The 13,095-nt window shown below is 44.9% G+C and overlaps 1 protein-coding gene across 1 annotated transcript in view; it reads left to right on the plus strand.

Annotated features, from left to right (window-relative positions):
- The first annotated feature begins 3,057 nt into the window (after positions 1-3,057).
- The window catches only part of LOC126455064 (lutropin-choriogonadotropic hormone receptor-like), an 805,745-nt gene continuing 795,707 nt past the window's right edge, over positions 3,058-13,095 (plus strand). The window contains exon 1 of the mRNA XM_050091146.1: positions 3,058-3,293. Coding sequence (XP_049947103.1) covers positions 3,058-3,293 — 236 coding nt within the window. The remainder of the gene's footprint in view (positions 3,294-13,095) is intronic.

Below are 13,095 nucleotides of genomic sequence, written 5' to 3' on the forward strand. Positions count from 1 at the left end.
TGTTTCTTCCAATAGCTGATGTTTTAATTAATATTAATTAATCCAAACACTGATGCAAATGCATCGACAATTTACGAACTACGGTACCGTGAAAAAAATCCAAATTTTTAGTCTATGAATGAAACCCAAACACAGTTTGATATATTATGACTTTTTTATAGTCATTTTCGTTATATTTTAGCCCTTCCAACATGTCAACCCAGCTCACTCAGTGTATTATAAACATGATATTAAATACAGAATCGCCATACCGTGGAGGTCTCCGGTTTCGATTTTGATCCAATTAATTATAGTGATAACTAGCGTTCACTGTACAAATGATCATTTGATTCATAAAACATTTCGTAATTCTGGCGTAGATGTTAGTTAACACCATAAACATAACATCACAAGCCACCATAGTAAAAGAAGCCGCTTCAGCTGAAAGTGGACTGGTGTGTCCAGTTCTGAAGAGCTTTCAGTGAATTGGGCGACTATTAACAGAATGACGGGAACAATAGCTTCGGATGGTTACTTTGTGCTGAATGGTTGCACAGAAGACTTAGTAGAGTTTTTGTATGTTTCTCGACCATTCCAAATCACCTCGAACATATGACCCGGTGCACGTGCAACTGTAGACAAACATTACGCAGAGTTTTTGTTTGTTGTTGAACGATTTGAAATCACCTTAGAGATTTGAGGGGTAGTCAAAAGAAAATCGAACACCCACCGCAACTGTAACGTAGAATGGTTGCACTCGAAAGTAATCACGACACTAGTTAAGACATTTATCCCACTGGACGGAGGATGTCGTTGTGTTTCACAACCAAATCACTGACGCGAAGCCTTAGTCCGATTGACATTTTAGGGGAGGGCGTTATCAAGCAGTATGATGATTCTGTGAACAGAATTCCTGGGTGGTCTGACTTCATGGCGCATCGCAGCCTCTGCAGAGCGTCTTCATGGCACTGTGCATGGTTTGCGGTTCCGCGTTCGAGGAGATCGACGAGTAGGGGGGCTCCTGCAGTTGAAGATGGAGGTCATCATGACCTTACAGGAACTTGTGTGAACAGATTTGGATTTTTTTGGAGGGGGGAGGGATGATTCCACTGTTGGATTTGCAGTTTGCCCTCGGGCTCGAAATGGTGTTACCACGTTTCGTCCCCTGTGACGATACAGGACAGAAATGCATACCGTTCCTCGTGGTACCACTGCAGATGACTCGGACTTGACGCCATTCTATCCATCTTCTGCCTCTCCGTCAGGTGACGAAGCACCCACTGCGCGCTATTTTTCCGGTAATTCAAGTGATCTTTGATGATCGCATGCACGGAGTCATGGCTAATGCCGACCTGAACACGAATTTTACTCTCCGCGCTTCGTCAGTCTCTCCGGATAGTGCTATCAATCTGCCTCTTCACATCAGGGATAATGGCTTGATGGGTCTTTCCTGGGCGCGGATCGTCTTGCAGTGATGTGCGCCCTTTCCCGAATCTCCTCTGCCACTCGTGCAGACACGTCAGAGACGTGTAGTGTTCATCACACACAGCGGGCATGCGACGACGAATTTCACGTCCTCCAGCAGCTTCACCCTCTAGAAAACGAACCACACTTCTCTGCTCTTCTTTGCTTCCCACCATGTCATGGGCGGACAAAAAAATTAAACGTCAGCTAAAAACCAAGAACATACGCCGACGACTGCATGCACCTGTGATGTAGGACAAGGGTCATAGTATCGAAACTTAACAGTAGAGGGGGCCAAATGTCGAGCGGACTGTGTGCACTGAGGTGACAAAAGTAACGGGGTTACCTCCTAATATCGTATAGCAGGGGTCCAACAAAATTTTCTCGAGGACCCCCTCATCGATCATGATTGATACCTTGTCATATCACAGTATCAAGTACCTAAAAAAACCAAATGAAGAGTCTTTTTATTCCTTTTTTATTTTTGGTACTTAGAAAAACATTGAGATATTCATTATTGAAAAAAATATTGAGCTTAAAAAGTTTTACAATTTAGCCATCATTGTTATTAACTATTTGCATCTATCTAATTCTAGTTTTGCGCTAGAGTGTGCTAGTGTCAGTTGGCTCTAGGTAGACGCTAGACACAGACGTTAGCGTTCGCTAAAGCTCTGCTCATGCAGGAAGCGGCCAAAACAAAATAAAATCTGTTATCATACGAAATATATTTAATATATTCACTCTACAGCGGAGAGCCTTGCTGATATGCAACTTCCTGGCAGATTAAAACTGTGTGCCGGACCGGAGACTCGAACTCGGGACCCTTGCCTTTCGCCGGGAAGTGCTCTATCGACTTTTTTTTTTTTTAAATCTCGTTTTGTTCGCTTTCGTTCGTTGCATCTGCTCGGGGCGGACGTCGTAAGACATCCATTTAAGTTCGTTGTTTATCGATTAACTCAGTTTTTTTTATTACAGAAGGTAGCTAACTAACCCTCTGACCGAGCACGCTGAGCTACCGTGCCGGCAATCAACTGAGCTACCCAAGCACGACTCACGCCCCGGCCTCACAACTTTACTTCTGCTAGTACCTCGTCTCCTACTTTCCAAACTTTACAGAAGCTCTCCTGCGAACCTTGCAGAACTAGCACTTCTGAAAGAAAGGATATTGCGGAGACATGTCTTAGCCACAGCCTCGGGGATGTTTCCAGAAGCTGTGAGGACGGGGCGTGAGTCGTGCTTGGGTAACTCACTTGGTAGAGCACTTGCCCACGAAAGGCAAAGGTCCCGAGCTCGAGTCTCGGTCCGGCACACAGTTTTAATCTGCCAGAAAGTTCCAGTAAGGAGATGTCCACCTTATTTCAGAGTGGCACGGTTACGTTGTGAGACCGCGTGTGTCACGCGTAAGCAGTAGTACAGAAGATAGTGCCGAACGGGAGATAGCAGCCGTAGGACGCACTGCACGCTTTTTGACGTGGCCAGTGACGCTGACAGGGCCGGCCCTACCCCCACTCCAGCCTGCCAACTGGAGCGTCCTCGACGGCCGCCGCGGGCCGTCAGATCGTCAGACGTGTGTCCGTGCTGAGTGGCGCCGCGTCTCTGCCACAGGTCCGGACGATGAGGAGGCTGAAGCCCAGCTTGCTGCGGGCGCTGGCGGCCCTCGCCTTACTGGTTTGCAGCGGCGTCGCCACCGAGCTGCCGCCGACCGCGACCACGACGGCCACGACCGCGACCGCAGAGCCGCTCGAGGACTGCGAGTGCTGGTGGGAGGCGCACGAGCCCGGCCTGCCGCAGAAGCACTGCCGCTGCTCCGCACACATCCAGCACGGCATTCACCCCGAGCCACACACCCTGTGAGTACAACCACCAGCACCACCACCTGTGGGCGAACCTCGAGTGCATGCTTCATCTTTGACTGAGAATTTCAAGTCGCTTTCTATTTCCGAAATTAAATTCTATGTGAACCAGTGTAACCCAGACACTCAGGACTACATTTATACAGGCGGTAGAGGCTCATAAACTAATTTGAGATGACGAACTAATCGTAAGTAATGAATATTTCGAGCGTTACGAGGGCTAAAGTGAGCCATGCATGTTATGTTTATTAACTATTTTCTTCTAGTCTATACAGGTTCTAAACCAGAAAAAATGTATAAACGAATATAAAGCACATTAACACAAATTTTCAATTGCGGTACAGATATATCTACATCTGCATCTACATCCATACTCCGCAAGCCACCCGACGGTATGTGGCGGAGGGTACTTTGCGTACATCTATCGGTTCTCCCTTCTGTTCCAGTCTCATATTGTTCGTAGAAATAAAGATCGTCGGTATGCCTCTGTGTGGGCTCTAATCTCTCTGAATTTATTCTCATAGTCTCTTCGCGAGATATACGCAGGAGGGAGCAAAATACTGCTGGACTCCTCGGTGAAGGCATGTTCTCGAAACTTCAACATAAGCCCGTACCGAGCTACTCAGCGTCTCTCCTGCAGACTCTTCCACTCTATCATCTCCGTAACGCTTTCACGATTCCTAAATGATCCTGTAACGAAGCGCGCTGCTCTCCGTTGGATCTTCTCTATCTCTTCTATCAACCCTATCTGGTACGGATCCCACACCGGTGATCTGTATTCAAGCAGTGGGCGAACAAGTGTACTGTAACCTACTTCCTTTGTTTTCGGGTTGCATTTCCTTAGGATTCTTCCAATGAATCTCAGTCTGGCATCTGCTTTGAAGACGATTAATTTTATATAGTCATTCCATTTTAAATCGCTCCTAATACCTACTCCCAGATAATTTATGGAACTAACTGCTTCCAGTTGCTGACTTGCCATATTGTAGCTGAATGATAAAGGATCTTTCTTTCTACGTATTCGCAGTACATTGGACTTGTCTACATTGAGATTCTATTGCCATTCCCTGCACCATGCGTCAATTCGTTGCAGATCCTCCTGCATTTCAGTACAATTTTCCATTGTTACAACCTCACGGTATACTACAGCATCATCCGCAAAAAGCGTCAGTAAACTTCCGATGTTATCCACAAGGTCATTTATATATATTGTGAACAGCAACGGTCCTACGACACTCCCCTGCGGCACACCTGAAATCACTCTTACTTCGGAAGACTTCTCTCCATTGAGAATGACATGCTGCGTTCTGTTATCTAGGAACTCTTCAATCCAATCACACAATTGGTCTGATAGTCCATATGCTCTTACTTTGTTCATTAAACGACTCTGGGGAACTGTATCAAACGCCTTCCGGAAGTCAAGAAACACGGCATCTACCTGGGAACCCATGTCTATGGCAATCTGAGTCTCGTGGACGAATAGCGCGAGCTGGGTTTCACACGATTGTCTTTTTCGAAACCCATGCTGATTCCTACAGAGTAGATTTCTAGTCTCCAGAAAATTCATTGTACTCGAACATAATACGTATTCCAAAATTCTACAACTGATCTACGTTAGAGATATAGGTCTATAGTTCTGCACATCTGTTCGACGTCCCTTCTTGAAAACGGGGGTGACCTGTGCCCTTTTCCAACCTTTTGGAACGCTACGCTCTTCTAGAGACCTACGGCACACAGCTGCAAGAAGGGGGGCAAGTTCCTTCGTGTACTCTGTGTAAAATCAAACTGGTATCCCATCAGGTCCAGCGGCCTTTCCTCTTTTCAGCGATGTTAATTGTTTTTCTATCCCTCTGCCACCTATTTCGATGTCTACTATTTTGTCATCTGTACGAAAATCTGTGTAAGTGGTGTAAGTGGAGATATTTCTATTGGTGACTAAGGATGCAATCTTGAAGAACCTTACATCAGTATTTACGATATTTGCACACTAATAATTATAGCTATTAAAAGTCCTATGTTTTTTGGTTGGTTAGTACCTCCAAGTACATGCGACAAGATCAAGCAAATAATTCTTACTTTCTCCTGGGTAACAGATCAGATGCTGAAGTGTGGACGCATAGGAGCAAGTGGGTAGCCTATAATGTCAGATGTAGTCCATTTAGGTATGCTGTTATGACTGTGCAGAAAACATTAGGCACTAAATTAATTATTTGACATGTTTGTGGGAAGACTGATACATGTAGAGAAAAACCATGCAACATCATGATGTGTATAAACATTAAGGTACCGTACATAGAAGTATCTATATTTATATATTATGAGCACTTGTTCATTAGAATACTTGTGTTCCAAAGTAACGAAGATGAACAGGTGCTCGTAACTGTTAAGGTATGCATTTTAGGGCACATATCTACTGGACATTTTTTTCTTGTTTTGATCCATACTACCACTTCCCAAAATATGGAATGCAAAGAGCTTGCAGTAGAAGAGATTTGTTTCACAATATTAAAAATCAAGAATATCTTACAGCTCTTAAGGCATGCGTTTTAGAGCCCTCGTTTACCCGAAATTTATGCTTCTATTATCATGTGCTTTCATCCGTGTACGTTTGCGCCATCCTTTTTGATACACCCTGCATATCTGGTTATTTGGCTACCTCTACCTATGGGTCTTATACAATCCGCAACCCCTTTAATATCATATGTAAGTTTTCATACTCTCTCCTCCACTATGTGAAAACTATTAGCTCTACAGAAAAAATGAACAGTATTTTTTTGTAAAAAATTTAATGTAGTTAGAGGCCGTGGTTATCGACTTATTCAAGAAAAACGCACAAAAGTGACCTTCAAAGGCGATTTTCCTGAATAACTGGAAAACTGAGGCCTCCGGTGGATACGGATCCCAGAACAAAATTTAACTGCATTACATTTCCTACAAATAGGGCCTGTTCATTTTTTTCTGTAGGACTAAAGGCTTACACATAGCGAGCGGAAGAACAGAAATATTTCACACGTGGGTTTTGGAAGGCGTTGAGAGTTGCATAAAACCCATAGACAATGATAGCTGAATCACCCTATATACAGAGGGTATTTCACAATTCATGTTACACACTTCTAAACATTGTAGAGAGACTTAGTAGATCAAGCTTTACTTAGAAACCCATGCCCAGAAACGTCATCCAACTATGCTACAGAGCGTCGAGGTTACAGGCACTAGCCACTGTTAATATATGAAATTTTGGTAATACGTTTGCCCAGGGAATATATCTATGGGATTTGCACTGTAAGATCACAGATTACATCTACATCTACATCTACATCTATACTCCGCGAGCCACCTTACGGTGTGTGGCGGAGGGCACTTATTGTACCACTATCTGATCCCCCCTTCCCTGTTCCATTCACGAATTGTGCGTGGGAAGAACGACTGCTTGTAAGTCTCCGTATTTGCTCTAATTTCTCGGATCTTTTCGTTGTGATCATTACGCGAGATATATGTGGGCGGTAGTAATATGTTGCCCATCTCTTCCCGGAATGTGCTCTCTCGTAATTTCGATAATAAACCTCTCCGTATTGCGTAACGCCTTTCTTGAAGTGTCCGCCACTGGAGCTTGTTCAGCATCTCCGTAACGCTCTCGCGCTGACTAAATGTCCCCATGACGAATCGCGCTGCTTTTCGCTGGATCATGTCTATCTCTTCTATTAATCCAACCTGGTAAGGGTCCCATACTGATGAGCAATACTCAAGAATCGGACGAACAAGCGTTTTGTAAGCTACTTCTTTCGTCGATGAGTCACATTTTCTTAGAATTCTTCCTATGAATCTCAACCTGGCGCCTGCTTTTCCCACTATTTGTTTTATGTGATCATTCCACTTCAGATCGCTCCGGATAGTAACTCCTAAGTATTTTACGGTCGTTACCGCTTCCAATGATTTACCACCTATGGCATAATCGTACTGGAATGGATTTCTGCCCCTATGTATGCGCATTATATTACATTTATCTACGTTTAGGGAAAGCTGCCAGCTGTCGCACCATGCATTAATCCTCTGCAGGTCCTCCTGGAGTACGTACGAGTCTTCTGATGTTGCTACTTTCTTGTAGACAACCGTGTCATCTGCAAATAGCCTCACGGAGCTACCGATGTTTTCAACTAAGTCATTTATGTATATTGTAAACAATAAAGGTCCTATCACGCTTCCCTGCGGTACTCCCGAAATTACCTCTACATCTGCAGATTTTGAACCGTTAAGAATGACATGTTGTGTTCTTTCTTCTAGGAAATCCTGAATCCAATCACAAACCTGGTCCGATATTCCGTAAGCTCGTATTTTTTTCACTAAACGTAAGTGCGGAACCGTATCAAATGCCTTCCTGAAGTCCAGGAATACGGCATCAATCTGCTCGCCAGTGTCTACGGCACTGTGAATTTCTTGGGCAAATAGGGCGAGCTGAGTTTCACATGATCTCTGTTTGCGGAATCCATGTTGGTTATGATGAAGGAGATTTGTATTATCTAAGAACGTCATAATACGAGAACACAAAACATGTTCCATTATTCTACAACAGATTGACGTAAGCGAAATAGGCCTATAATTATTCGCATCTGATTTATGACCCTTCTTGAAAATGGGAACGACCTGCGCTTTCTTCCAGTCGCTAGGTACTTTACGTTCTTCCAGCGATCTACGATAAATTGCTGATAGAAAGGGGGCAAGTTCTTTAGCATAATCACTGTAGAATCTTAAGGGTATCTCGTCTGGTCCGGATGCTTTTCCGCTACTAAGTGATAGCAGTTGTTTTTCAATTCCGATATCGTTTATTTCAATATTTTCCATTTTGGCGTCCGTGCGACGGCTGAAGTCAGGGACCGTGTTACGATTTTCCGCAGTGAAACAGTTTCGGAACACTGAATTCAGTATTTCTGCCTTTCTTCGGTCGTCCTCTGTTTCGGTTCCATCGTGGTCAACGAGTGACTGAATAGGGGATTTAGATCCGCTTACCGATTTTACATATGACCAAAACTTTTTAGGGTTCTTGTTTAGATTGTTTGCCAATGTTTTATGTTCGAATTCGTTGAATGCTTCTCTCATTGCTCTCTTTACGCTCTTTTTCGCTTCGTTCAGCTTTTCCTTATCAGCTATGATTCGACTACTCTTAAACCTATGATGAAGCTTTCTTTGTTTCCGTAGTACCTTTCGTACATGATTGTTATACCACGGTGGATCTTTCCCCTCGCTTTGGACCTTAGTCGGTACGAACTTATCTAAGGCGTACTGGACGATGTTTCTGAATTTTTTCCATTTTTGTTCCACATCCTCTTCCTCAGAAATGAACGTTTGATGGTGGTCACTCAGATATTCTGCGATTTGTGCCCTATCACTCTTGTTAAGCAAATATATTTTCCTTCCTTTCTTGGCATTTCTTATTACACTTGTAGTCATTGATGCAACCACTGACTTATGATCACTGATACCCTCTTCTACATTCACGGAGTCGAAAAGTTCCGGTCTATTTGTTGCTATGAGGTCTAAAACGTTAGCTTCACGAGTTGGTTCTCTAACTATCTGCTCGAAGTAATTCTCGGACAAGGCAGTCAGGGTAATGTCACAAGAGTCTCTGTCCCTGGCTCCAGTTCTGATAGTGTGACTATCCCATTCTATACCTGGTAGATTGAAGTCTCCCCCTATTACAATAGTATGATCACGAAACTTCTTCACGACGTTCTGCAGGTTCTCTCTGAGGCGCTCAACTACTACGGTTGCTGATGCAGGTGGTCTATAGAAGCATCCGACTATCATATCTGACCCACCTTTGATACTTAACTTAACCCAGATTATTTCATATTCGCATTCGCTAATAACTTCACTGGATATTATTGAATTCTTTACTGCTATAAATACTCCTCCACCATTGGCGTTTATCCTATCCTTGCGGTATATATTCCATTCTGTGTCTAGGATTTCGTTACTGTTCACTTCCGGTTTTAACCAACTTTCCGTTCCTAATACTATATGCGCACTATTTCCTTCAATAAGAGATACTAATTCAGGAACCTTGCCCTGGATACTCCTGCAGTTTACCAATATTACGTTAACTTTTCCTGTTTTTGGTCTCTGAGGACGGACGTTCTTTATCAACGATGATAATGTCCTCTCTGGTAAGCCGTCAGGTATTTTATCGTTTCGCCCAAGGGGGGGTCCCTCTAACCTAAAAAACCCCCGTGTGCACGCCACACGTACTCTGCTACCCTAGTAGCTGCTTCCGGTGTGTAGTGCACGCCTGACCTGTCTAGGGGGGCCCTACAGTTCTCCACCCAATAACGGAGGTCGACGAATTTGCAACCATTATAGTCGCAGAGTCGTCTGAGCCTCTGGTTTAGACCCTCCACACGGCTCCAAACCAGAGGACCGCGATCGACTCTGGGCACTATGCTGCAGATATTAAGCTCAGCTTGCACTCTGCGTGCGATGCTGGTTGTCTTCACCAAATCAGCCAGCCGCCGGAAGGAACCAAGGATGGCCTCAGAACCCAAGCGGCAGGCGTCATTCGTTCCGACATGTGCTACTATCTGCAGCCGGTCACACCCAGTGCGTTCACTAGCTGCCGGAAGGGCCTCCTCCACATTACGGACGAGACCCCCCGGCAAGCACACCGAGTGCACACTGGCATTCTTCCCCGACCTACCCGCTATTTTCCTGAGGGGCTCCATAACCCGCCTAACGTTGGAGCTCCCTATAACTAATAGGCCCGCCCTCTGTGACTGTCGGGACCTTGCCGGAGAATCGGCCACTGGCCCAACAGGCGAGGCACCCTGTGGTGGCTCGGAAACGATGTCATCACCACTAGGAAGCACCCCGTACCTGTTGGAAAGGGGTAAGGCAGCTGCCACGCGGCCAGATCCCACCTTCGCCTTTCGGCCAGGCACGCGCGAGCCCACCACTGTCCGCCATTCACCCTGGAGTGATGGCTGACCGGTAAGATGCTCACTGCCGGAAGACGCAGCGACATCAGGGGTTCCATGTGATTCCAAGGCCACCGAAGTAGGCATAGGTCTCACCACAGTTGCCCCAACGCCACTACGAGCCGACGCCTGCGCCTCGAGCTCGATGAGCCTAATAGACAAAGCCTCCACCTGCCCCCGAAGAGTGGCCAATTCTCCTTGCGTCCGCTCACAACAACCACAGCCCCTACACATGACTATGTTTACCCTACTCTATACGGTGACAAATTCCCAAGATAATCTTCTGATGAGCTACTCTGATAATCAAGAAACACTCACTGAAATACGAGACGCGAAAACTACGCTAGGTTTTCCCAGAAAAACTATTTAAAAGCTAAGCGCAGCAAATAAGTACAAAAACGCTTTATACAAACAGTACTCGCTGCTGCTGGTGCTGTCGCTCTGGCTGTCACAAGACAACTGCTGATTCAAGTGACTAGTGGCTAACGGCCGCGAAACAAACAAAAGACGGTTTTAGGGCGCTTTCTGTTCTAAACGATCAAGAAAACACTAAGAAATCTAACACGAAAACTACGTAAAGTTTTATCAAGAACTGTTAGTTACTATGCAGAGCAGATAAACACAAATAGAGCCCCTTCCTTAGTGGAAGGTCGTAAACAAAATGCAAAATAAACGCTTTATACAAACACTACTCGCTGCTGCTGTCGCTCTGGCTGTCACAAGACAACTGCTGATTCAGGTGACTAGTGGCTAACGGCCGCGAAACAAACAAAAGACGGTTTTAGGGCGCTTTCTGTTCTAAACGATCAAGAAAACACTAAGAAATCTAACACGAAAACTACGTAAAGTTTTATCAAGAACTGTTAGTTACTATGCAGAGCAGATAAACACAAATAGAACCCCTTCCTTAGTGGAAGGTCGTAAACAAAATGCAAAATAAACGCTTTATACAGACACTACTCGCTGCTGACACTACTCGCTGCTGCTGGTGCTGTCGCTCTGGCTGTCACAAGACAAGATTAATTAAGAATGACATCAGCCATTGCAAATGTGAAATGTTGGTGCATTACTAAACGGATTAACCGCCAGAATATTGAATTCAAGCGTGAAAACGTGCATGTATTGTGTTGTACATGTGCCAGATGTCAATTTTTAGGACTTGGTCGGTCAGTACGGAGACGGTTAATGCTTGTGGATGACTCTGAAGTGGTCTGATGTTGTCCCATATGTGCTCGAGACATCTGGTAAACGAGCGGGCCTAGGCAACACGTCGAAGCTCTGTAGAGCTTGATGGGTTACAACATCGGTATGTGGGACAACGTTATCCTGTTGGAAAATACCCCGTGGAATAGTGTTCATGCTGTTGGAAAATACCCCGTGGAATAGTGTTCATGAATGGCAGCACAACAGGTCGAATCACCAGATTCACGTATAAGTCTGCAGTCACGGTGCGTGGGATAACCACGTGAGTGCTCCTGCTGTTATAAGCTATTGCACCCCAGACCATAACTGCAGGTGTGCGTCCAGTATGTTTAGAACGCAGACAGGTTAGTCGCAGGCCCTCAACTGACCTCCTTATAATCAACACACATCCATCGCTGGCACCGAAACAGAACCGCATTTCACCAGAAAACACAACAGTCCTCTGCTCTGCCCTCCAGTGACCTCTCGCTGCCAAATGGCGATGGTTTTGGTCAGTGGAACGCACGCTATACGGCGTCTGGATCGGAGCAGAAGTTAAAGTAACCGATTTGTAACAGTTTCTTGGTAGTGCCACGTGGTCGTCCGGAGCCCGGTCTTCTTGCGACCGTACATTGTCGTGATATCAGCAATCAGGTACAGTGGCTCCAGTCCTGCCAAATCTTTCTGTACTATTCCAAAAGGGACATCCAGCTTCTCGTAACCTCATTACACGAACTCGTTCACACCGAGTAAAGTGTTGATAATGGCGTCTTTGTCGCCTTAAAGGTGTTCTTCACTAACTTCAAATCACCGCTTCCAGTCTCAAACGTAACTAGGTAACGCGTATTTAAAGCAAACCTGATTTGCATCCTCATAGTGGGCGAAATCTGACTGTAAAAGCACGCCTACCAATTTTCGTTTATTCGTATAACTCCTTCTTGGCGTTGCGATTCTTTTTGTTTTTTTGTCAGGTTATGAATATTTACTTGGTGTTTCTCCTAAGAGTCGACAGGCACTTTTTTTTGGCGTTTCGATAGGTATTTGCAGTTCCCTTTTTTTTTTACAATGTGTAACTGCTGTCGACACGAGCAAATACCGCTCACCAACTGTTTCATGTGACGCCAGTGTCAATGGAAAGCGTCACTTTGTTTCCCATCGCAAACAAAATCATTTTTAAAATGGAATTTTACGTGCTCATTCGACAGAACGACTCCAAATTAGTCCGGTGCGATACTGTTTTCATGGCTAAGTGTTTATGTACAATAGTAATGAGGCCGCGGAGGGTAAGCAGTACTCCAACAGCGCTTCGTGTTTCACCCTGGCCAGCGTGAGTACAGCCGCCATGCAGCAACGGTATACAGTCATTGCTGAAGTACTGGTTATTCTTCGTGTTTTGCTATTCCTTTTAGACCATACCGATAAAACAAGTGTCGCCCTAGATTAATCTGGGACCTGTCTACCGAATGGACACTTAAAATTCCGCTTTAAAAATCATTTTGTTTCCAACGGGGAACAAACCGACGCTCCCGGTTGACAGTGGATGTCGCATAACACTTGTGATGACCACACGAAAAAAACTAAATTGCATATATCTGCGGAAAGGACAGATCGAATGTGCCTGACGATTATTAGGAGAGACACCTTATAAACAG

Source organism: Schistocerca serialis, chromosome 1, assembly GCF_023864345.2.
Source record: "Schistocerca serialis cubense isolate TAMUIC-IGC-003099 chromosome 1, iqSchSeri2.2, whole genome shotgun sequence".
NCBI classification, from domain to species: Eukaryota; Metazoa; Arthropoda; class Insecta; order Orthoptera; family Acrididae; genus Schistocerca; species Schistocerca serialis.